This window comes from Hippoglossus stenolepis, chromosome 8, assembly GCF_022539355.2.
Source record: "Hippoglossus stenolepis isolate QCI-W04-F060 chromosome 8, HSTE1.2, whole genome shotgun sequence".
In the NCBI taxonomy this organism is placed as follows: domain Eukaryota; kingdom Metazoa; phylum Chordata; class Actinopteri; order Pleuronectiformes; family Pleuronectidae; genus Hippoglossus; species Hippoglossus stenolepis.
In genome coordinates this window covers 18,975,423-19,001,777 of record NC_061490.1, presented here as the reverse complement: position 1 = coordinate 19,001,777, position 26,355 = coordinate 18,975,423, and the positions used below count along the sequence as shown (strand labels likewise).

General features: G+C 40.3%; 3 protein-coding genes across 4 annotated transcripts; 1 reads left to right on the top strand and 2 right to left on the bottom strand.

The window, feature by feature from the left end:
• The first annotated feature begins 451 nt into the window (after nt 1–451).
• On the top strand, nt 452–4,817 carry pafah1b3. Of its 2 annotated transcripts, none has more exons than XM_035164076.2 (6): nt 452–613; nt 774–896; nt 2,248–2,337; nt 2,482–2,598; nt 2,754–2,876; nt 3,446–4,817. In XM_035164076.2, the coding sequence occupies exons 2-6, from the start codon at nt 816–818 to the stop codon at nt 3,704–3,706; spliced, it is 672 nt and encodes a 223-aa protein (XP_035019967.2). In that variant the 5' UTR covers nt 452–613; nt 774–815; the 3' UTR covers nt 3,707–4,817. The 2 variants fall into 2 exon arrangements, with proteins under 2 accessions (XP_035019967.2, XP_035019966.2); XM_035164075.2 differs by having other exon boundaries at nt 453–613; nt 771–896.
• A 430-nt stretch (nt 4,818–5,247) lies between these two features.
• LOC118113936 (carcinoembryonic antigen-related cell adhesion molecule 5) lies at nt 5,248–12,378 on the bottom strand. The gene is made up of 11 exons (XM_035164071.2): nt 12,164–12,378; nt 11,658–11,951; nt 10,454–10,732; nt 10,067–10,336; nt 8,931–9,206; nt 8,498–8,749; nt 8,117–8,392; nt 7,731–7,982; nt 6,884–7,153; nt 6,258–6,512; nt 5,248–5,818 (listed from the first exon to the last, which is right to left on the bottom strand). The coding sequence occupies exons 1-11, from the start codon at nt 12,216–12,218 to the stop codon at nt 5,730–5,732; spliced, it is 2,568 nt and encodes an 855-aa protein (XP_035019962.2). The 5' UTR covers nt 12,219–12,378; the 3' UTR covers nt 5,248–5,729.
• A 1,644-nt stretch (nt 12,379–14,022) lies between these two features.
• LOC118113709 (carcinoembryonic antigen-related cell adhesion molecule 8-like) lies at nt 14,023–25,836 on the bottom strand. Its single transcript, XM_047340857.1, has 9 exons — nt 25,824–25,836; nt 25,294–25,572; nt 24,980–25,174; nt 22,592–22,641; nt 21,827–22,001; nt 16,694–17,002; nt 14,495–14,776; nt 14,143–14,397; nt 14,023–14,030 (listed from the first exon to the last, which is right to left on the bottom strand). The coding sequence occupies exons 1-9, from the start codon at nt 25,834–25,836 to the stop codon at nt 14,023–14,025; spliced, it is 1,566 nt and encodes a 521-aa protein (XP_047196813.1).
• Between the last annotated feature and the right edge of the window lie 519 nt (nt 25,837–26,355).

The window sequence follows — 26,355 nt, the reverse complement described above, 5'->3', positions numbered from 1 at the left end:
TTAACTTCTTTTAATATAAACAACTTTAATGAAGTAGCAGACACATGCTGTGACTTAGTACCTTTTACTAATAAACAATAGATGCACAAAAAGGTGAAGTGTTAAATAATAAATCACAACTGATCTACCTGAAGTTATATCGACAGGCCATTTAAATGAAGTTGCCAAATTATGCGGAAAAACCGTCCAAACTGGCAACGCGGGCCGCGGACGTCTCTGCGCAGCACCGTCTCCTACCAACGAGCGGGACGAGTCCACTTACACAGATGCAGGGGGGGGAATCGTCTCATTCTTCATCTCCTCTTTCACTCCAGCAACTCGTTACTCATCATTTATTCGCACCGTATGAAACAGAAGTAATTTCCAAACATGTACTGATATTAAAATGTCACGAAATACTAAACTGCACGAATACATATGATGCTGCCCATACGCGACAATGGTACACGCAGCTGTAGTAAAAATTACTTCCTGAAACTGAACTTGGGGTTGACGATGATATTTTGATTTAATGGCAGCAGATTTCCATTAATATCTCTGAAAGCAGCCGCTGTGTGAAGCTGCGTTTTGCACCGTTGGGAATTGAACATCTGTATCAACCAGTGTTTGACGGGTAATTTCCTGTCACGCCACATCTGTCTTGTGTTTCTGCGAGGAGGAGGCTAGCTGGCTAACAACGGCTAACCACCCTCCATAGATTTAGCTGCACAGGGATATTTGATTCATCGGTTTTGTTTCCGTTTCCCCCCCCACCCAAAAAACACCCCCAGTAGCACAGCCCCACCGTGACTGCGGAGCAAGTGTAGCGTCCAGTCATGAGTGCAGAAGACCCAAACCCCGCCGCCACACCCACTCCCTGTGAGGACATCCAGGGAGATGGACGATGGATGTCTCTGGTGTGTGAGAAATCCTCCTTGTTATCACGAAGGTCTCTGGGACTTGCTCCCCTGGTTTTTACTCAGCTGCAGCACCACAGCAGGCCCGGATCGTCAGGTTGCTCCAGTGTGAATGAGTAGTTTACACCTTGATGACTGAGTGTGTTGAGTTTTGAGGAAGGTGTCATAGCTGCTGAGGATGATCCGAGTCAGACACATTGTGCTGCGTGTTGCTCAGGGCAATAAAACAATGTCTATAATGATCACTTTATACATTTCATCAATAGCAACATAACGAGGTTCAGTATATATATATATATATATATATATATCTATCTATGTATTGCTTATGCATTGTGTAAGAACAGTGAGGAGGTGTAGGACATAATTGATCAACCTCATATTTGTAAAATGTTGTTGCTGTTTATCAGGTGTTTGCAGAGTTTAAAACCACAACCTTTTGTGATATTGACTGATTTGAATTCAGTCTACAGATTTGAATTTCATAATAACCGCCAGCATTTCCATAAATTGTTCGAATCGGGCTATAAAACAAAGCAGATTAATAATTCATTGGTTGCCATTTTATTTTATATGTGACATGACTGTATTGTAGAGCTGCTACAGTATCTTTGGTCGGTAAAGATTTTTGCAAACATAATTTTCTGTGCTGTGAAACTTGATGTTCCGAGTTCAATCAATTTATCAGAATTATCAGCATATGAATTAACAATGAAACTAATTGTTAGCTCCGGTCCTACTGTCTAGTTTAAGAGTTGTGTATTTTGTAATTTGTCACATTGAAAAAAATATATATATTATAATATAATACATAATATTCAGCATAATATGCTTTGATATTTAATCCTCTCTTAATCCTCTCATAAAATATCGTATCCAGTATTCAGGCAAATAAGATTTGAATCTCTGGGTTATGTACAGTAAACTAAATGTATGTGTGTCTCAATATCTCATGCACATTTTTAAAAAAAATGTTTTTAAGGACTGCAAACAACATTTATTTACATTATGGATTCATCTGTATATAATTTATAATATGTAAGCAACTGGTTAAAAATGAATATTATACTCTCCTATAGGCCCAATGAGATGTAGTCAGTTTGCTTGTTCAACCATCAGTTAAAAACTTTAATTTTTGCTTTAAACTATTAATCTATTACCATGATAATTGTTGATTACTTTTTTTATTGATTGACTAATTGACGAATCATTGGAGCTCTGTTTATTTTGTCTGTGCTCGACTGTAATGCCTTACCTTTAAGAGTCGCCTCTGATGTTGCATCTATTGGGATGTTTGTTATCAGAAAAAAGAAATGTCTTAACGTTTGTTTTTCCCTTTTTCTCTCTGCAGCACAACCGCTTCGTGAGCGACAGCAAAGACAAAGAACCCGATGTCCTGTTTGTTGGCGACTCTCTTGTCCAGCTCATGCACCAGTTTGGGGTAAAACATAAACCACGTTCCTATATGTGTCTTGTCCGTATGTTGTTTTTGACACTTTGTGATGTTCTCATAAACACATATGCACACTGTCTAATCGTGTGACCTTAATGATCAGCATGTGGACATGTTGTGGTTTGCCTGCAGATATGGAGGCAGCTGTTCTCTCCTCTCCATGCCCTAAATTTTGGGGTGGGGGGTGATGCAACACAACATGTGCTCTGGAGACTGAGCAATGGTGAACTGGATAACATCAGCCCAAAGGTCCAAAACGCTGCAAACACGATCACACTTATGTATTCACACAATAGGCTCATTGTGCTCAAGTTTGCGCTGAGATTCTAAATCCAGGTACACTGACCCCAAGCTATCAATGACATCTGCTTAGTCACACGATCTTTCCTCTTTTGTTGTTGCAGGTTGTTGTGCTGTGGGTAGGCACCAACAACCACGGCCACACTCCTGAACAGATCTGTGAAGGCATCATGGCGATTATCCAAGTCATCAAGAACAAGCTCCCCAATGCCAACACGGTTGTGCTCGTAGGTTTTCTCTGATACCAAAAGTGTTAATCTTCTTATCTGTTCATGTAACCGTCCAAATGCACAGTTTCCCCCTCATCTCAGTTTCATTAGTTGAGGTAAACTGGCTTAGATGCATTGCAGTTGTTTTGTTCAAATTTTTCCATATCTGTCTTCAGGCCATACCCACATGACCATATATAACTTAGAACTTTAAAGCTCTTTTCCAGCTCCATCTTTATCTAAACACTATGATATTCCCAATATGAAAGAGGAAGCAAGACACATACATTTTCAGTTCCGTAGTTGTCCCATATGATCAAATCAGCGTGTGTGTGGCCTCAAAGTGTGATGATTTAACACAGAGTGACCCAGATGCATCTGCAAGGTATTTCTGCATCCTGTAGGGCTATAGACACAATCTAAAGTTTATATACACCAAAAAAATGATGATTTCTTCGTCATTATGACAAAATTTACATTCCATTGGACACAGTTGGAAACAACTGTAGGGAAGATATTTCCGAAAAGGTCCGGGAGCATTGCATTTTCTCTTAACAATACATATTGTACATACTTTTGTTTTCCAGGGAATACTGCCCAGGGGTAAACTGCCAAACCCTCTGCGGGAGCGAAATGCCAAAGTGAACATGCTGGTGGAGGAGGCCGTATCGACCCTCCCCCACGCCTCTTTCTTCGACGTCAACCCCGGCTTTGTCCACTCCAACGGTAGCATTTCCCACCAGGACATGTACGACTACCTTCACTTGACTCCCCAGGGCTACCAGGCCGTGTGTCAACCCCTGCACGCTCATCTCAAGTCCATGCTAGATAAACCTGCTGAGAATTGAGCAGCCAGTGCACCTGCTTACACTACCACAGTGGTCCTCCTCCCTGTTCCCAGAGAGCATCGCAACCATCAGTCAATTATTAAGGGCTAAGAGCTGCACACACTATTTGTGCAAGTCCTCTCCAAGGCCAGGGTTGGTGACCACTGTTAGAGGTAATGGGACCATTAAGTTTTTGGTGTGTGTGATACAGTCAAAAATTAAATGTACTGTGCTATAGAGAGACAAAGTCCTGCCTCTATTCCCGGTAAGCGTCTGTTCCACTAGCTTTTTGTTTCAAAAGTGTTTTTCAACAAAAAGGTTTATTTAATTTCTTTGCCACATGACATAAGGGGAACTATTTGCATTATCCATTGAGATCAGAATGGTTATTAATAAAGGCTTTAAAAAGATGCAGCAACTTGAACATGCTGTAGGTCAAAACATTAATTCTGCACCTTTTTTTTACTTTTATTTATAACGTTATGCTCTCTCCAGCTACAGCGCTCCTCTATCAAAGCAGCTTGATTTACCTGGACTTTTTTAAGAAGGAACCTTCAATGGCAAAATACACTGTCAGAGTGGAGTTACTGGCACATTATTTGAGACGGGCTGTGAGACTGTAGCACTTAAGGTTCCAAGAAATCTGATAAAAAAATCGACAAGATACAAGAAATGCCCTGTTTAAGAAATCCCGTTAATTTGTCTTTTGGTATTCTCAGTTTCACTAAGTTTAATGAATTCAGTTTACTTGTCAATAGCTTTATTTGCTCTTGTTGTGATGCCTTATGTCTTTTTGTACATGTTAAGTTGGATGACCAAATGTTTTTCACTGCCCGTTACTGCCTACTTGCGTTTCACGTCACATTTTCATTATTGTCTTTGTACCTTTTTGCTTTACCCGTTGTGACAGTGACAGATTTTGTTGTGAAAGGCTGTGTTTATTTGAGTAGCTTGTGAAGTCACATTAATCCACCTATAGTTGCTTGTGCTTCAGGTGCAGTCCTCTCTGAAATGTAATGTCCCATAGGTAATCTGAAAGGCTTTACTTCACACTACAATGCTTCTGAATTATGCCCCAGGGTGGCTGATTGTGTAAGTGATAGAAAATGCATTAAACATGAAGACCAAATGATTTCAGGATCCCTTGACTGATTGATCGGATCTGCGTGTTGATGATCATTTATTGTCACTGGAGTGCTGCTGCTTTTTTTTAGACCACTAGATTCATCTGTAGTACATATACACAGGTGATGCCCACAAGAGATCTACTGTTTCTGGACGACTGGTTCTGTCTGAGGAATATCCGAAACCACAAGTATCGCTTTGCTCCCATCTCCATCCATCTGGCACCTCCTCCAACAATTACCACACATAATACAATTTATCATACTTAGTATTTAGTTTGTATTTAGTATCTCATCAGTTTATATGTAATGAGAGCCTCAGTACCAGAGGAGTTAATTTTACTAACCCATGCTGCTCTCGTGTATCTGGGTCACTTGGGAAAGGGAAGAGAGATGCTGCCTTTTTCTGCAGTTTGACAGACGCAATAACAAACAGAGTTAAATTGTCTCCACAAAACTGATTACGTAGATTTTTATTGATTAATAAATAAGTACAGTGAATCAAAGTATGATCAAATATACATTTACTTACAGTTTAATATTATCACACAACAGAAAATAATTGCAAGTAGAACCAAAGCAGAGGAAGAGACTTGCAGTTTTTCCCCTCTGTTAAACTATGTACGTGTATAGATATTTCTTTTTAATGAAACTGGCTCCAGGAAAGTAACAACAGCCACCACAACCATAACATTAACCATACTATTTTAACTCGCTAATTAAGATAACAGTTAACATTTAAAAAATAAAAACGCAAAGCAAGCATTGCAATAATAAGATAATTTGCATCTTTGACATCGGCTTGAATATGATGAATATTGAATATGTTCCCTTTTATTTTACAGTATGTTTGTTAAATAGACTGTAGAGGGAGAAAGAGGCCTTCACACTCTGGCTATGGATTTGTCAGTGTCGAGGACTCAGGTGAACAGCACAGGGACGAACACAGCAAACAGACCCATCGTCATCAGACCACCTCCGGATGAGAAGTGGACGGCTGTGGCGCGACCTGGGAGAGAGAGAGATGGACGTTAATAATGAGGAATGAAGTGACTTGCATGTTGTATGTATGTTTACAAAATGACTCGGGTGGATGTGATCGTATTCGTTTTTTAATTATCCATAAGATAGAGCAAGTTGATCCTGAGCACATCAGATATCACAAAAACACATTTGCTCAATTTGTTATTAAGACGATAAATGTCTTAAATGTGCCTCATTTTTCCATGAGTGACTCTGTGGGAACACCTTATTTCACAATGTTTAAAGAAAGGGAAAATAAATTCCTGGATCTGCTCCCTGATCTGGATCCACACCAAAATTGTATTGGCTCCTCCCATTCATATACCACACCCTTCCACCAAGTTGAACAGAAATCCATAAAGTTGTTTTTGTGACAGACAGGGGTGAAGAGATAATGAGGCAGAGGAGATGTGAGGCTTACTCACCCGTCACATTGACAAATTCCGACCTGTACATGCTGATCGTGGTCACTGGATTTCTTGCCACACATATGTAGTTCCCAAAATTCGCTGGAGTTACAGCGAAAGTGATAGTGGGGCCAGTCTTTATCACCGCTGATGAGTTGTTGTTTAGATACCAGAAGAAGTCGCAGTCAGGCCGAGAATCAGCGGAGCACATCAGTAAAGCACGGAGATCCATTCCTACAAATGGACCACTGATGTCCATACTCAGAGGACCATCTGCAAAGAGACACAGAGAGTTGGTCAGAATGATGTGAGATGATTCGTTATATTTATTACAATATCTTACTTTGGCACATTTACTGTCCTAAAGACATCCTTACTCTGAGCAGCATTTAATTCAGGTCAAAATTACAGTGAAGGCACAGATAATATTACATTTCTTACACATGTGTAAGTGTCACCCATAGTTTGACTTCTAATAACACAACTGTTGTGCAAGGACATACAGCAGATATGTGACTCAGCAGTTTTTCTGTGTGCGCCTCAAATAAAAAAAAACTAGGGAGTTATTTAATTCCATTTCTTTTTCATCCCCGCCTGAACATTTGCATTTTGTCTATAGTTCCTCTTTTGCCTACGATACTCACAGTTCACCAGTAGTGTGTACATGGGGCTTTTAAATTGAACAGCCATATTCTTAGCGACACACTGATATGTCCCGTCATTGTCCGTTGTCACTGGGGTGAAGTGCAGCGTGTTGTTTTCCATGTGGTAGTCAGTGGCGTTCATATTGAGAATTGTGTTGTTCTTCATCCAGTAGATGGTGTCGTAGGGCCCAGTAACTTCACAGGTGAGAGTGAAGTTTTCAGAGCTAATTGGAACGGTGCTGTTTATGATCCTCACTGACAGTATGGCCTCTGTAGACACAACACACAGCGAGTTAAGACAGCGAGGCATCATCAAATTAAAGGAGACATATTACGCTCATATTCAGGTTCATCATTTTAATTTGTGTTATTACTTCAAAAGGTTTACATGCTCGATTGCTCATACTGTCCATTTGTGCAGTGTCTCTGGATTAAGATCCTGTCTCTTTAAGGCCCCCCTCCTGATGAGGCCTAGTCTGCTCTGATTGGCCAGCTGGCCCACTTTGTTGTGATTGGTCAACCGTTTCCAGTGCCTATAGAAAATGTCAGCCTCCGCATTCGCTTTAAATGGCTTTGTTGGGGGATGCGCTAGATTTGCAGCGAAGTGTGTACTATGCAAATGTACATCATGATGGTGCGGACCCATCGGCCAGACTATTGTTACAAAAACAACCTATATAAAACACTAGAGGAAAGGGAAAACTGAAAAAGCATAATATGTCTCTTTTAAAACTCTCTTTGAGCTCTAAATAAACCAACATTTGACCCGTTACAGAGTCACACAAGATGAAATGTCCACATTTCCTGATAGCTCACCTAACCCCTCCCCATACTTGAGTGTTCTTACCAACGACCGTGAGCATCTTGGAAACGCTGCTGTTCTTTCCCGTCACATGATTGTACGCCATGCAGGTGTATTCTCCGCTCATGTTTAAATGCAAAGGCTTGGTCGTAAACATTGACGTATTGGACAATCCGGTGCCATTGAACCACCAGCTGAACTGACTGGACGGCACTGACATGGCGGAACAATTGAAGGTTGCGACATCTCCCGTCTCAGCATACCTTGGCCCAGAGATGACAGGTGTTTCTGGTCCGACTGCAACAGCAAAGACAATAGTAGGTTCTCTAGGCCTTTAAATATCTCAGCATGTTGCCATCCACTTTTTAAAACCATCAGTTATGATAACGTGCCACCTACAGTAAAATAAATCCTTTTAATGTTATACTCACAATTGACGATGAGCTTGTGAGGAGGGCTAGTCATATTTCCAACGGCGTTCAAAGCTATACATTTGTAATATCCAGTATCATTGCGGTATAGTGAGTCGAAGCTGAGTGTCTTGTTATTCATATGGAAAGCATATCCGCTGTCTACATGCAGTACCGAGCCATTTTTCATCCAATAGACATGATCAGCAGGTCCGGTCACATTACATGTTAGCATGTAGGAATGACCTTCTTTGGGAGGATCCATTGGTGCTTCTACTTGGACGTCTGTTATTGGGTCTGAAACAAATCAAAAGTCATTTAGTCCTCATCGTCTGTCACCATTCCTCTGTGTAAGTAGGAAAAATATACAGAAACACAACATTTTCCACCAACTAGACTCACCAACAACAGTAAGCATCTTCTGTGCGGTCTTGTTTTGGCCGGTGATGTTGTTGTAGGCCATGCAAGTGTAGATCCCGCTCGAATCCTCAGTTAGACGAGGTGTTACAAACTTAGCTGTATCGGCCTTGAGAGAATTATTGAAATACCATTTGTAGTGGGCGGGAGGGTTTGATGATGCATTGCAGGTGAGTGTGATGTTGAGTCCTGCCTTCACCACGGATGGTCCCATGATAGTTGGCATCCCCGGCCCATCTGAACACATGGATATTAACTTAAATCACCTTCATTGAAAACATATGTCATTCATTCGATGCAGAATTTTGCATGGAGAGAGAATTTCCACTCGCACCAATCTCAGGAGGTATTTTGTGATTAATTGACTACATGTGACCAGATTTACGACAGTGACGACGACAGAAAATGAAATACTCACAATTCACTACGACCACGTAGGGGCTGCTGGTCATGTTGCTCACAGAGTTGAAAGCCTGACACTTGTAATCTCCATTGTCTGAACGTTGGATTGGGTTTAGAATCAGTGTCCTGTTCTTCGTATCAATGATCATTGTGTTGTCAGGAACAATAATCTGCCAGTTCCTCCACCACTGGACACTGTCAACAGTTCCAGTCACCTCACAATGCAGAGTGAAGGGCTCATTAAGTATCGCTGGTCCGCCGATACGATTCACCTCCACGGCTTCGAGTGGATCTAATAGAGGAGAAGGGTATAGAGAAATTTGAATCCACACATGGATGAAGTTTGCCATAAATCTGAGGGAACAGTTTCACAGTTGGGGGTTATACTTATTTCCTGTGTTGCAGAGACCGCCACCTCTCTCATATCCGTCTACTACATATAAGGAGGCAGCCGCAACAGTGAGTTTAGCTTATCATATAGAGTGAAAACAGGAGGACAGCTAACCTGTCTCACAAATTCTACCAACCAGCTCCACTTACGTTCTCTAATGAACACATTATATTTAATAACAAGTGAAAATGTTCCAATACCATTTTCCCCCCTCGTGCTGTCGATTCCGATACCTGGACTTATCGGCTAATACTGAGAATGGATCCGATACCAGTGTATTTAAAAAAAATAACAACGTATGCAGGCCTAATATGTTGTGACCAGTTGTACTACACTACTCGAAATCACTTCTTCTTTGCTGCTCTAAATAAAAGCACTCACTAGTGGCAGTACAGCACAACTACTGTTTTGGAGCAATGTAGAAGAAATGCCTTCATGGGAAAAGAAAATTATAAATATATTTGGTTGAAACTAATATTTCTTTAAAGATTTCCCTATTTTTTCCCTGAGCTTTAGAGTTGCTGGTCGGCTCATTTTATTTTCTACAGAAAAAGCTCTCGCCAAATTCTTTCAGTCCGAATGCAAGGCTAGGCTAACCACCTGCATGCTCCATATTGAAAATAAAATAGCCCTAACAACTCTCCAATCCAAATTTGTAGTTAAAAAAAAAACTAAACCTTGAGCAATTTCTTTGAAGTAATCAGAATCAAAGTCAGACAAACAACCAACAATCCTCCAACGTACAACAAACTGAATCTTACCCAAAATCTGGATCATTGTACTTGCACTGCTGAACCTGGATGTGACAGGGTTGTGAAATACACATTTGTAATATCCAGAGTCGCTCTCTGTAACGTTGTTGAGGTTAATCCACGGGCCATGGTTGTTCAGAGCCCGCCCTTTAGCCATCCACTCAATCGTCGCTGTAGGACTGGATAACGTCGAGCACGACAATGTGAGATTAGATCCTGTTCTGTAAATGTGGTCCGACTCCGTGGGCAGGATACTCATCGTTGTGTTACTTGGGCCATCTGAAGACACGACGAGAGGGGAATTGTTTTCAGAGTTAATGTAAGGAGTTGACTCATTTATCAATATCATATTTGACCTATTGTCTAATATTTTATTTGACTTTCGTAAAAACTCACAGCTGATGTTCAGGAACACAGGGGGACTGGTTGCAATGCTGATACCATTTGAAACCTTGCACTTGAATTCCCCGTTGTCATGGCGGGTCACGGGGTCTATGGTCAGGGTGGCGTTTCCATTACTGAGCTGTACATTCGCACCACTGACCACAGTCTTGTTGATCAGCCAAACATAAGACAGGGACGTGCCGTTGGACACAGAGCACATGAGGACGGCCGTGTCATTGATCGCCACCAGATTGGTTGCTTTTGCCGTCAGGGTCACATTTGAAATTGGCACTGTAGAGAGAGATAACACAAACATGCTGGACATGGAAATGCTGAGGTTATACTGAATTGTAACCCTTTTGATTAAATATACATTTAATCCAGTGGCACTGGATGTTCTCATTGTTCAAATATTATATAATTTCAGACAATATAGTCAGAGGCAAAGGCTGCAAGCAAACCTGCGAGCCTGGGCAACTCGGTTATTGGAGACAACAGTAAGCCTTCTGCTTCTTTTTATTCCTTTATTGTTAATGCTGTCTCAACTTTCTGCAATTGTGTTTTCACACTGCAAAAGAGCCAACCATGTTCAGGTTGGTCCAGACCGAGACCCCCTCTCTTGGTCGGAACAGATTTTGATCCGTTTGTCCGGACTGTGGACTGAGGCAGAGATCCGGACCAAACACGAGACCAACTTGAGGCCAACTTGTTACCATAGATTCTGTATATGATAAATGGCATGACAGCCCCCCCCAAAAGTGAAGCCAAAACATCGGTATTGCCCCCTGGTGGCTGGCTGCTCTATAAGCTATAAACCCTGTGTCCCCCATGTTAGCAGATAGGACATGGGCCAAATAAAAAAGTCAAAATTTTTCACAAAGATTGTGTCTGTCATTGAAGGCTTTTCTTTTGTTAATCACCTTGTTGTTTGTTCAAGTGTTAATTTTTCTGGAAAGTTTGGTTTTGGACATGTTAAAATGGGGTGAAGACTCCTGATTGGTCAAGTGGGACCTTGACACCGCGGCTCAACACCACTATCTACTGCGTAGATTCAGGCAGGATATTTTGTCTTCAGTTTTGATCAACAGGAGAAAGTTGAAATGCATCGTTTTTTTTCATATACAGTCTAGAACTTGAACCTTAATCCACATTTCTAGGATATGAGTTAGTATTCGAGGGAGTGAGTAAACATGATCAGTGATAAAATGCTCCTTACCTCGCACGGACAGTATTAACTCGGCATGAAACACATTCACTGCCTGTAACGTGTACACTCCAGAGTCTTCCAGCTGCAGTGACCTTATGGCCAACGATGAAGTGGTTGAGTTATATGTAACTCTATCACGCCAAGAATCACTTATGACAGGATTTCCCGCAAAAATCATCACAATGATGTTGTTTTCGAACATCCATACCCCTTGAGTGACATTTGTCTGGCTGTACAGTGTCACATTGCTGCCCACAGCTACAGGGTTCTTAGAGGCATGTATTGTCTGGCAGGACCCGCGATCTAGAATCAGAAAGCAAGCGACAGACAATGTATTCAGTCACCCTGATCTGTGGTTATCATCTGCACACAATTATTAGCATAATAACTTATAAAAACACAAAAATAAACTGAAGTGGTACATTTAAAAAGACCCTTTCAATGTCTGAAATGATGATCAATGAAATATAATATGTAAAATGAGTTGAAGTTTAGAAGCTATAATTCAGTCTTACCTGTTGTAAAGGTTATCGTGGCCAGGATTAGGAGAAACACCACCGAAGACTCCATTCTCCTCAGTTTCTCTTCAGGCCTTGACACCGTCTGTGATGAATTCAAATCTGGCGATATTGTTTGGTCACAGTCGCCTTGTGATCTGCAAATATTTGCTCTGCATCGCTCTAGTTTTCTGTTCACCTTGTGCAAATGCTTACCCCCAGTGTACCATCACAGGGCCACCCCTCACACACGCACACACAAACACCAACCACACACACCACACACACACCCTGGCCACACCTTGTTTTGCCCTGTCCACTCTGAGGTTTTACTGGTACACACCGAGGAGTGTCCATTTACTGTAAACCTCTGTCGTTTGGCAACTTTTATCTGACCAGACTGATGCGTCATGGGGATATTTTGTAAGTGTACTGCATGACTTGGAAGAATAAGAGCATCAAAGCCCTCATACTGTGGAATCACATACTCTTTAACAAATGGTGCCGAGCAGTGTTCTCTGATGCATTGTGAACAAGCGCTTACACAACATCTTTTAGGAATAAACCTTGGAATATTTGAAAAAAATAAAAGTAGAATAGCCTTCACCTTCTTATCAGTCAATTTGATCTTTCTATCTGATCTTGCTGTTATGGGTGATTTGGTGATGAGCTATTTCATTATGATTACACTGACAAGTTTTAATAGGGGACAGAGGACTGCCTGTCCTTTTACAGGACCTTTCATGTTGTCTCTCTCTGTTTATTGTAACCAAATAGGATAAATATTAGTTGTTTTGTTTGTGAACAAACAAGATAAGAAGGTTTTTCCATAAGAGGAACACAAAACTTTGAAATATTCCAAATAGCCCTTAAGAATATTCAAATTCTTCTGAGCTTGGTCACAGAAATGAACATTTCCTTGTGGTTAAAGGCGTAGGAATCTGCTGTTGCTACATCAATAAGATTTATCTCAGCCTTCTTCTGAAACTTATCTTATTCAAATAATGAAAGCAGTCGATGATGTCATGAGTGCTCAGCACTACACGACCAACAGAGACCTGAAGGTACAACACTCAAAGACTGTACAAAGAATTAATGCAGTGGCATTTTAATCACATTTATGTTATCAACCACAGGGCGTTGTGAACAATACAACATGGAGGGGAAATGATGTGATGAATATTACATTAACTTACAATGCTGTATTAATAGAATTTGTGACACTTCAATCAGGCAAGCTCAAACTTTTAACCTTTACCACTGACCCCAAGAGAGGACACAGGTTATCCTCAATTAACCTGTCTGTGCACTCACCCACTCACACACACACACACACCGAGAAGAGGAATCCCACCGATAACAGCAGAGAGAGGAGCCACACATTGACGGCCTGTTGTTTAGATCCCGACTCTGTAGAGACAAACCAAAGGAAGAGTGAAGCTGGGAACAAACTAAGAAATATGTATTTATTCATGGTTTAATGTTTAGGTACTGATACAATCCACACAGACAAACATCCCTAAAAGGGGTTTTATGAAAACATTAGGTTGAACAGAGGGCCTGAGACCATGCAGTTAAACCATAGGACATATTCAAAAAATATCTGTGAATCTAAAAAAAGCGCATGTCAAGTATCATCTGAAAACAGCTAAGTCTCGCCTTTAACATTTTCCAGATCTTGTTTTTGACATGTCTTTTAACTTTAAGTGAGAATCTAGAATTATTCCTGAACACTAATGAGCTCACCTTTAGTTCTAGCATTTAAAGATCACGCTGCACGAAGCTTTTCGATGGAAAACAACAGATAGACTTTGTGATCTCTGTGTTTAGTGTCAAACTGGAGGCATCAAGGCTGAAAGGTCTTTTCAATGTTTGGTTTACTTTTCTGCAACAGCATCACAGGATTTCCAGCAACTGTTTCGCTGGTGCACATTTGAAGAAGGATAGAAGAAGAAGAAAACACATGAAAGCTGATGTCGCTATACCAACCAACTCACTTGTTATTATGACGTGTGAGCTGATGCTGCTGTTCATGTTGGTGTGATTGTTAAAGGCCACACAGGAATAGGGACCACTTTGATCCTCAGTGACGCCGTACAGCTCCAACAGTGGACCGGTCCTGTTCAAAGAATCTCCTCGGAAAGCCCAGTGGAGCTGAGCTGGAGGGTTGGACTGAGCGGAGCAGCGCATGGTCAGATTGGATCCAACTGAAAAGGATCCATTCACTGTGAGAGCCATGTTGTCTGGGCCGTCTGACGGAGAGAGGCAGAGAGCACATTAGAGCTCAGCTGTATGATTACATGTGTTAATCATTACCATCATGATTATGATTATGATCATCCTACTCACAGATGATGGTAAAACTTAATGGATCACTGGTGCCGTTACTGACAGGATTGGACACACGACACCTGAATGGTCCGGGGTCATAGCGGCTCACGTTGACGACAGTGAGAGAGGAGTATCCATCGGTGAGCTGAACTCTGTCGCTGGCCGTGACCTCGGAGCTGCCGTTCATCCAGAGGAAGGAGAGGGAGGATCCAGAGGAGACAGAGCACGAAGCGACTGCTGAAGTGTTGAACTCAATGAAGTCGGTTTGATTTGCCTTCAGCGTTACATTGGAAATGGGTTCTGTGGAAGACATGATGACGTAGACATCCATTATGGATGATCCATACAAAAACAAGACAACAACAACCAAAACCCTGTATGTTAACGTTAACAACTACTCTGTACAATCTAATACAGCACAACTGGCACAACAAGTATTTTGGGTGAAATTGTCTGAAAATTAAATTTTACATTTATTGTTGATCCTATAGTTGAAAATGGTGTTTTACCAACATTACTCTGAGATTAGACTTGTTTTCGTATAGATAATATAATGTGCTTTATTTATGTAATAATATTTAACAATATATTATTATTTTAGATGTATTTGTTTACTTTTTGAAGACATCTCAACGATACATCTTATCTATATAACACCATCACTATCTATGAAGTTAAGTCACGCAAATAAAACAAAACCCTGAACGTTACAGGCATCGTGACTTTGTTAGTGAAGTGATATAGTATGAAAACATTTAGTGTTTGTCAGTCTTACTCAGTTATGTCCACTTTAAGATGATTTGATACAACTTAATTATAAATTAATAAATGTATTTTTAATAAGGTTTAATTAAAAGTGAGAAAACCCTGACAAAAAGTCATCATGTAAAAAAGTAAGACATCATGATAAAAGATTATAACTTATAATAAAGATTTTTTTCTCTGCACCTCCTATAATGAATGTTTTTAGCATCATACTAGCAGACAAAATATGCTCTTATCAAGAATTATCACAGAGCTATAAAACTGTTACAATCATTTATGCACTAGTCACATAACCACGATGCCACAAAAACCTTTTATTAACCTTTAATTTGATTTTATTAAACTATGTAACCATCAACCATTTATGTTTTTTTAATTTTGCATGGATAAACAGGGCTGTGTTGTGGGCTACTGACGGAGCAGAAACAGTTTCTGTGAAAATGAAGGAACACAAGCTCACAGGATAGAGGCGAGTGTTGACGGACACAGACAGAGACAAAGCAGATGACACCGTCATGTGAGCAAAAGGGCAGCCAAGCCTAAACACATGCAGGCGGTCACAGTCAGTACTGGGCTGCGTGAAGTCATTCCAACTGTGATGAAGCAGGAACTTCCTGAACGTTGTTTTGGAATCTTTGGGAACCGGTTTCAGTAACGAGGGCACGGTAAACAAGTCGTCAGCATTTTCTCTCCTCCCCCTCTAAATGTTTAACTGCACTTGTTCAATGCAAACAAATTGCAAAATACTCTGTGAAAGTGAAACTCTACCTTTTCATGCTTCCTTTGTTCCCGTTATTTTTTTTGTGTAATTCTTTTAAATATGGTTTTCTGCTGTTTTCATGAGATTTATGCTTGTCCTGCTTCACTGCCTCTGTCCATGTCACTATTTTTATTATAATTTCTGTTCTGCCTCTTAAGCTGATTTCCTTGTTGACTTTAGGTTGGATGGGGGGAATGTGGAGGACTGATTTATTCCGGTTAAGCATTATACGCCCATACACCCACATGGACTTTATTTACTCAGCAATGGCCACAACAAAGCCTCATTTTAGAGATCTGAGCCAAATGAAGGAAATAACTTTTGAATAATGGGTCAGATTTTTGTGACAAAAGGTGTTCACCTGCTCAAATGTCCTTAAGAAAAATAGAATAAATAAGATAGTGAGAAAAATGATGAAATATCTGTCTATGCATTTGTTACAGGTATTAATTTTTTACTAAACCTTGTTGATTGGATTCAACATGGACTCAATATTTTCCAGGAACTTCAATTATGCAGACAAAATGGTGATGTGACTGTTTCTGTTTTGAAACACTTCAAAAATCAAATCCATATTTCACTTCTTTGTATAAATTCAATGTTTTCGGAGCAGCTGGAGCGTTTCTCGTGGCTCAACCAGTAAAATCGGATACTCTGACCCATGAATATCAACCATCGGTGTGTTGTCTCACCATAAACAGAGATGGAAGCGTTGGCCTGAAGCTGGGGGTCAGTGCTCTGCACCACGTAGACCCCTGAGTCAGCCACCCTGACGGAGCTCAGAGTCAGAGCTCCAGTGAGGACGTTGACTGTGGCCCTGCCGCTGTAACCGGGGACCACCGCCTCCTGGGCCCCCACCCAGTTGAGGATGAGGGAGCCTCCCACTGTCCAGGTCCCTCTCTTCATGGATGGTGGAGGAGACAGAGACAGTGTCAGCGTGGCCCCGACCACCGCAGGGTTGGTGGAGGCCTGGATCTCCACAGCAGCAGAGGCCAGAAAACCTGAGGAGGAGAGCGATGTTCGTTAGTTACTATAAAACAAATCACACAAACAACTTCTTAGATTTGCAGCCACCACTTGTTAGATTATCCTCGCAAATCCACCAGCTGTAACACGGCTTACATTGTATTAAACCCAGCAATATAATAGCCAGGGCTCCTTCTCGTTTCATCTCCATTTTGAGGGTCTGAGAATATCCTCACTATTTCTGCTCTATTATACACGTCCATTATACGTCCAGCCCCCTGCCCATAAATACCTGCAGTGGCAAATCAATTCCTTATCTGCAGGTGTTTCTGTTTATTGGGTGTCCACTCTTGTCAAACTTACAAAAGGTGCATTATGTTTCACGTTTACCATCCTGGGTGAAGTTTTACGCCCAATCGATGAAATGACAAATTATGACAGAGGGTATGTGGGGCACGACTGAGGAGTGGGGGCTGTGGGAGAGTTTTTTTTATTCCTTTGCGGTTCTACCCTCCACAATAGCGCTCAGTAAACACCTGTGTCATTATTTGAACTGCGGTGGTGCAAAGTTCAGTATCTGAGTGCGCCTGTGTTACACACAATAGGTGAGACTGATATTGTTATTTGTGGAGCATTTGCAGTGTACTATAGAGAACAGGAAGTGTGAGCATTACAGGCTAAATATTCTAAATATTAAACTGACTGGTTTGCTATCAAAATTCATTGTACATGTAGTAGTACTTATTATAATACTTAATAAATACTTACTTAAAATAGATGTTGCATGAAACAAAGTACTTCAGAATAATATCATATATTACTGGACTAACATCACTTTAATGTTGACGCCGGTAAAAGAGAGGCTATTTTCTTTTACTTTAAACATTACTGGGTATCCTAATTTATATAACTACACAATAATTTGATTATATTGTTGTATTATGTAATATGAATATTTCAAAAACCTACATTTATACAAATGGTTGTTTGTCTCTGTTTTCAGCCCTGTGATACTCTGGCGACTGGTCCTGGGAGCACCCAGCCTCTCGCCATCTCCCTCTTTAAAAGCCATGTCATTATCCATCAATGTGCTCAACATTACGTAACTTTCACTGAGTAACAGCGCCATCTGCAGCTGCACGTAGGGATTCATTCTGTTGGGCCTATCCACGCTGCAACAAACAAACTTATTCTCAAAGCTTCCTGGCTGAATATTGGAAATAAACTTTGGTTTTTAATTACTTCTAAGTCTTTTCAACAGCTTTATAGTTCGGAATTACTCTTTTTTTGGACCTGATTCTGACAATTGAATCTGTGACTATCAGTCAGTTCCACACTTCTCACAGGAGATGGTACCTTGAAGAACAGACGCTCAGGGTGAGGAGTGAGAATGAAAGATGAGACATTCTCCATATTCCATGTTACTGAACCATCAAACTCATTCTGAAGCTGCTAAGGTGGAAAAGAAGTAGTGTTGCTTTAAAACCTTTCATAATTCTGATAGCTTTTGTCTTGATTACACACAAACATATCTCATTCAGATCATTCATTTTATTCCCCTCTGTTGTATCTGAGATCACAGCGCCTCCCTCTGGACATCAAACAACATGTATCCTCTGTATCACCACCATACATTTTTAGTTTACAACAAAAACAGCAGATTTGCTTCACATACTTTGTGTTGGGTGAATTGAATAAAGCCCAGATGTTCAACTCTGGTGTGTAACTCAAAAAATGACACATTATATTGTGGTATCACACCAGGCAGCTGCAAAAGCCTCTGTCTCCCTCGTCTGTTTGCTCTGTACGTTCCTCTTTGTTCAGTCTCAGAAGAGAGAGAGAGGTCGATGTGTCATAGACGACAGGAGCTTTAGAAACAAATCAGTGTACGTGAGTCAGGCTTCACGCAATTCATTTTCTAGATAGAGACTGACTTCATGAAAGCCCCTATTCAGTATGGAGGTGAATCAGTAACCATTAATGTCATTGGTCAACCTCAAGGAATGTATACATCCAGTCTGTTAGGAGGCGACACCAGTCAGACTGTTCTGAGTCAACATGTAAACATTAGAGACAATGGAAACATTTTATGCCGAATGCTGCGACACTGGAGTCAGTCATGAACATGTCGTCATAAAAACACACACAAAATATATATATTCTTCTATCAATAGCACCTTTCAAACAAATCAAATGCAATTCAATGTGCTTTACAGGTGATTGATAAAACATAAGATGTCAACATGAATTAGGAGATAGATTTAGAGCATGAAGCAATCAATATAGAAAAGACAATAAATGAAAGTTAAGATGTTAAAATATGTACAGTGTAGAATCTGCACTAAAATGGGAGTAAATAATAGGTGCTACTCATCGACGACTGCTTTAATCAGGGTGGAGCTAGAAGAGAAAAAACAGGGACACAGAACAGGAACACATCTCTCTCGTAACATCTCTAAACTTTAAAATCCACAGGAAAACCAATGATCACAAAGGGTTATTTATTTCAGCCTTTAAACCATGTAACTGTTCATCTCATGTTAGACTCCACTGTGTGTTTAAACCAGATTTACTGTAAACCTGCTTAAACACCAGTTATCTCAGTCACTCTTGAGTTACACTCTCAATGATGAAGATGAGGACAAATATAAATATTTCTTTCTTACATATATAAAAAAATTTGAATTTGCAGTGAATGTTATTTTTTTTAATTAAAAAATTCTAAAATTGATTATGGGTTATTACAAATCAGGAAATCAGTGATAAAACAAGAGAAGATGAGCAGCTGTATTTCTGGCTTAGGTGAGTGCATTGCATGAAACACTAGAGGGCAGTGTCCCACAGGAGTTTCTCATTAGTTGAGCTTCACTCAGCCCACACTGTGTGGTAGAATAAAACAGGATGCACAGTAAATCTGACTTGAATTGTTTGAATACTACACCAGAGTACCTGCAGGCTTTGATATGGAACCAAATCTTCAGCAATCAGTGACTGAAAACAGCAGTTTATTAATCTGAAAATGTATTACTATCCTCATTCTGTCAAATTATTCATCACACGTTCACTTCCATGTGACAGATTCAGGTCAAACAGAAGCTCATGGAAGTTACAGGTAAATAAATGATGTTGAAATATAATTAAGGTGTGGGAAAAGTTTTAATGCATCTAAAATCAACCATGTGAATAACTCACAGGGAATTTGATCTTTAGCAATGAGGAACTACAGTGGTGTGTGTGTGTGTGTGTGTGTGTGTGTGTGTGTGTGTGTGTGTGTGTGTGTGTGTGTGTGTGTGCAGATTGTGTCTCATTTGTTCTGAAAATCGGTGTTTTACACTGAGATTAAAAAAATAACCAAAAATGAAATTGTGCCTTCAGCGTGATTCAACAAACTGCACAGTGCAACATTAGACCATTATCCATATTTACAGTTTATTAACATCAAATTATTTCAATAAAACAAAGCAGGGAACAATAATCGGATGAGAAATTGAATCACTTGTGCAAAATTTCACACGTCAAAACACTTGCGATAATGCGCTCACAAGGCTAAAAAGAAGGGTTTTGTGAGGTCAGTCAATGAACAGTGACCTCGATCATTGACCTTTGACTTTGATTTTAATTTGTTCTTCCTTGAATCTGAGTGAAGGTTGCTGCCAAATTTGAAGAAATTCCGTTGAGGTGTTCTTAAGACATCGTGTTCAGAGGAAGAGGGCGGACGACTGGCTGTTGATGTGGAGACATAATTAGTTCTTCATTAAAACCACAGGTTTCTCAAACAGTTGCCACATTTAAAACGTAATGTATTTTGCAATTGGTCGGTTGTTTTTGGACCAACTGAAGGAAGTGGAATCAATGACCTCCTGCTTCTAAATGGCTCAGGGCATATTATTATTATAATACAAACGCAATTACACATTTTTTTTTTAAGACTTCAGTTCAGACACCCATTTAGTCATCTATACATGTATATTACATGTATATTTAAATCTTCCCGGACATCTACACAGCAACATACTGTCAGGGGACAATACTGACCTTATCACATCTGACACCTGATATCTACAAACTGAACTTCCCCTAAGAAGCATCATGTTCTGCTGTGTTGGGAAACTGAATTCTTTTTTATCTCATATGAAACCATATATGGTGTTAGAATTGTGCCGTGTAAAGTAGCTTCTCTTTTCTACTCCCTCTATTCAAATTAGTTTCCTGTTTCTTCTTTCCCCATAGAGAAAACACCTGATCATCTATTTAACAACAAACTTTACTGACATTTATGGCAAACTTGTGCTGATTAAGGCCACAGCTTTTCCATACCTGAGAATTATGGCATTTATTGCACATGTATGAAAAACAACCTCTTGGAGATTATTACAATGTTGACTATAAACTCTTGTTTTTCTTTACATTCAAGTGAAACTTTGGAGAATTCCCTCGTTGTTGCTTATTCCGTATGCTACTAGTGTGAATTTTTTATTATAAACTGTATTTATATGTTTGGTTTGCTGTTTTTCAGACAAGCACAACGAAGCATTTTTAAGATGTTAATGATTCATTCATAACCAAGCTGCAAACTGGGATCACAGTGTACATGTCAAAGATTAAGGCATAGCAGTGTCAACATTATGCAAAGCAAGAATCTGTTATATGTTTACACCAATTCAACTAAAATTTGCATTGACAGAGCACAGATAAAGCAATAAACAAAACTATTGGAAAACTGCTAGAGTCTATGCAAAAAAACGGACAGGGAAGTGTGTGTTAGTCTGCTGACGCTTTAGCTGCCTCTGGCCTGTTCAACCGTATCCACTGGGATCAGGTCCCTGGGTCCAGAGCATCAGTCTGTGCACAGTTTGCACCAGACTGAGGAGCAGCATCCTTCATTTGCTCCACATGGGCGTCAGTGGAGGATTCTGCAGGAAGCCTGTTGTTCCCTTTGACCTCAGCATATTCGGAGGAGTTTTTCTCTAACTCCAGATGCACTGTCCCACCATCTTTGTTCTGTAAGAAATTGAGGTCTGCGTAGGTCACATCCTGCAATAGACGATAAAGTGTCCGAATAGAAAATATGTTCTGCAGTTGTTTTGAGTAAAGCGTGAATTGAATATCCGCTTCCTGGTGTAAAGTTGGTTTGTCAGCTGACATAGGGTGAGAGCGTATCGCAGGGACAGTATACAGACACAAACAACCATTCACACTCACACCTACTGACAATGTAGAGTCTCCAATTAACCAAAGCGAGACTAATATATAAAAGCTAATTGTAAAAAAAATCTCAAATAAAGGCCCTGCTGTCTAATTTTAGAATGTCATGCAACTTAATGCACATTGTTTAATAATATGATTACAGTTAATATAGTAATAATTAATTAAGGATTTTGTGAGATGCAGAATTGTAGCTTTTGCCATTTTATGCCTCTAAAACACAACAGAGACATAACATGGACTGAATCCCATTGGGGTAAAGTCAGCTACTTTAATTATAAACCTGTATGTAGTTTTTTTCCCCCTTTAATTCACGTTTATTGGAATATTGACATATTCAAAGACGGCTTGACATTTTAAAGGTGAACTGACACTTCTGAGCTACTTGAGTGTAAGTGAACCCACTGATGATCTTTTACCTGATTACTTGACGTTGCCACGCTGTTCTGGCTTCCACCTCCTGTAGAACCTGGGGAAGAAACAGTGATTAGAGGAAATCAATCAAGGGAATACATAATAAATAATGCATAAATACACAAGTACAACACAAACTTGTTATTAACTCACCTGTTCTGTTGTCTCTATGAAAGGGCTCTTCTAGCCGTTTTCTGTTTAGAGGGAGAATGAGTCATTATTATATACAGTCATGCATTATCTGAGCTGCAAAAATGAAGCATGACATTAGCAAAACAAATTTTAGTGCTTGATTAAAGTAATAAAGAGAAATATAGTATCTTAACTTAATCATTTAAAGTTAAAAAAAACATGTTTTGTAGGTGAAAATTTGACGTTAAACTTTACACCTTTCCAGCATTGTTTGTCATGACTTGGCCAAGACACAAATACACCACTTATTTCAAAGCTGTCATTCACTTACTTTCTTTGAGAAACAAAATACCATCCACCGGCACAAAGTCCAACGACGAGACAGCAAGCGAATATTATTCCAGCAATGCAACCAGAGGAACAACTTGGAGGTTGTTTGACTAAATTAAAAAGAGAAGTCATTCGAACATGATTTAAAACTGTCAAACTTTATGTTATTTCACCATTTAACCAGATCAGAACTGAGGCCTTCATATCTCATATGGCTGGAGAATATCCGGCAGAATGGTTGATGCACCATGTTGCTTAAGCTAAGAATTAATTAATTATTAGTTGATATAATTAGGTATAATAATGTGAGCCAGTTGTCATTTGTATATTCACATCTCGTTACCTGTCACGAACAATACATGCGCTGCGGTTCTCCTTGTTACATAATTCGTGGCTGTGCAGGTGTAGGATCCACTGTCAGAAAACTCAGTGACGTCTTTAGTGAACACGGCAGAGTTGCTGAGTATCTCTTTCGTGTTCAGTAACCAGGTGTAAGTAGCCGATGGTGTGGAGTCAGCGGAGCAGGTTAATGTTAAGGTGTGTTTCACATTTATCTCACGTGGACCAGTGATTTGGAGACTTTCGGGTCCATCTGAAAGACACACAGAGATTTGTAGTTTCATCACAGCCGCACAAACAATGGGAAAATGTGCACAAACGTGATACTTACAGTTCACAACCAGGGTGTAATCAGCCTCCACACTGTTGATGGGGTTCATGATTCTGCAGGAATATTCTCCGCTGTGTGTTTTCTTCAGTGGCTGAAAAGACAACACGCTCCCCTCGCTGTTAAGTGTCATGTTGTCGGTCGGGATCAGATATGAGCCGTCCTTCATCCACTGTCTGCTGAAGACTGGGCCAGCGGCCTCACAGGTTAGGTTCACAGAGTTTCCCTCAACTGCCTGGTTTGTTGTGGATTTGACAGAAGCACCTGATATTCTCTCTGTTGGAGACAAGATAAAGGATTTTGTGAGATGAATATGAAAACAGGAACAAATGCAACTGAGAGTTGACTGAGTGTGTAAATATAAAGGAACTTGTGAAGAGGTAAACTGCTGATTGTCTATCTGCTATTCTTACATTGACAGTTTTAAACTACCTATACTTATCACACAACCCTGACTTTACTACAAGGTCAGAAGATAGTGTCACAAAAAAATGGAGAAGACTTTGGAATTACTGCCGTGTGGTTTTTTACTACAGCCAACCAGCACTGTTTCAGGCCACATACATTATTTTTAGACTCATATGAGGTCACCGTAACCTTTGAACTTTGATCAGTTAATCGCTGAGTCCAAGCAACAACTTTTCAAAATTGAAATAAATTCCCTCAAAGCAAACTTGAGATATCATGTTAAAGAGGCCAAAACGATGTTTTGTGAGGCCACTGTGACCTTTGACCTCTGTCAACCCAAATCGCATCACTTGTGCAAAATTTCACACGATTCTGTCAAGACACTCTTGAGATAACGCACTCACAAGGCTAAAAAGAAGGGTTTTGTGAGGTCAGTCAATGAACAGTGACCTCGATCATTGACCTTTGACTTTGATTCGAATTTGTTCTTCCTTAAATCTGAGTGAAGGTTGCTGCCAAATTTGAAGAAATTCCGTTGAGGTGTTCTTGAGACATTGTGTTGAGAGGAAGAGGGCGGACGACTGGCTGTCGATGGAGACATAATAAAGTTCTTCATTAAAACCACAGGTTTCTCAAACAGTTGCCACATTTAAAACGTAACGTGTTTTGCAATTAGTCAGGTGTTTTTGGACCAACTGAAGGAAGTGGAAACAAGCTCAGTTTTTTTGCAGGAAACAGATTCCTGTTTTAGCCCTGAAACAACCCCAGAAAAACTTTGACTCAAACTTACTTAGTACAGAGATGAATGCAGGCTGAGATGTTTGATTTCTCATAGTTATGTTGTTAAAGGCCTGACAGCTGTAGTTCCCAGTCTGGTTCATATTAATGTTGAGCAGTGTGAGCTTGGGTCCAGAACCAGACAGTTTGTCTCCAATCCACTGGAAGTGAGCAGGAGGTCTGGAGACAGCTGAGCACGTCAGGCTGACGTTCGAGCCGTCCTCATAATAATGTTCAGTTGGAGACAGATTTAAACTTGTATTTTCTGGGCCAACTGAAAGTAGAACAACAGCAGAGAAGAAAATCAACAAGATGTAACGTTAGTTGCAAGAGAAATGAAAAGGCGTAGGGCACACACCCTGACTGGTAGTGAGGTGCGGGTTATTCACTCACAGCTGACGGAGAGGTGCACTGGATCACTGGTGCCGTTACTGACAGGATTGACCACATGACACCTGAACATTCCCTGGTCGTAACGGGTCACATTGGAAATAGTGAGATTGGAGCCCCCACCAGTGAGCTGAACTCTGTCACTGGCTGTGACCTCCGAGCTGCCGTTCAGCCAATAGAAGGAGAGCGAGGATCCAGAGGAGGAGCAGGACAGACGGAAGGAGCTGTTGAACTCTACCAAGTCTGGGCTGCTGGTTGTTATGGTCACATTGGAGACTGGCTCTGTGGGCGAAGGAGATAAAGGGGAAACAAATGTAAAAGCCAACACTACAATGACGAGGAATGATTTCCATCTGAACCATGAAAGTTATAGCTGATGTTTGAGGTTTGATTTAATCCTGCTGAGCCTGAAAGCAATAATGCACCAACCAAATTAAGTGAAAGTCAGGAAAATCATAACAAATAAATTGTGTAAGATATCCACTTTAAAGCTTAGGTTGGGAATCCTTGAAAAGATCGCAAGAGCAGGCTACCGATACATCCCATCAGTCCTCTTGTCAAAGCTACGGCCCAAAACACATGAACGTGCTGACAACTGCCTGAAGACGACTTTTCTGTGATTCGCCTGCTAAGTTCTGAGCGGTGTATGTCCCTCCACCAATCTGACTTGTGAAGACTCCGGTCAAACCACATCATCTCAATCTTCATATTGTATTTTTAGTACCAAAATTATTTTTAAAAAGTGCAAATTGTCCACACAAACACAACAGTGCAGTGGTTACGTTTAAGAGCGAACCCCCACCACCATCTGTGACACACATTCATTTTTTTCTAATCTTCAACCAAACCTTGACATTGTTATTGTACAGGAATTTTCAAATACGCCAGACAGAGAGGCACCAACTTCTCCTCTCACCAACTTCTCCTCTCACCAACTTCTCCTCTCACCAACTTTAATTTTTTTGCGTATTTTATCAGTGGCAAGATGTAAGGACATAGTTTGATTTAGGAATGCATACTTTAGACTTAACTACTATTTTTTTTTTTTTCAAAATCATTTTCAAA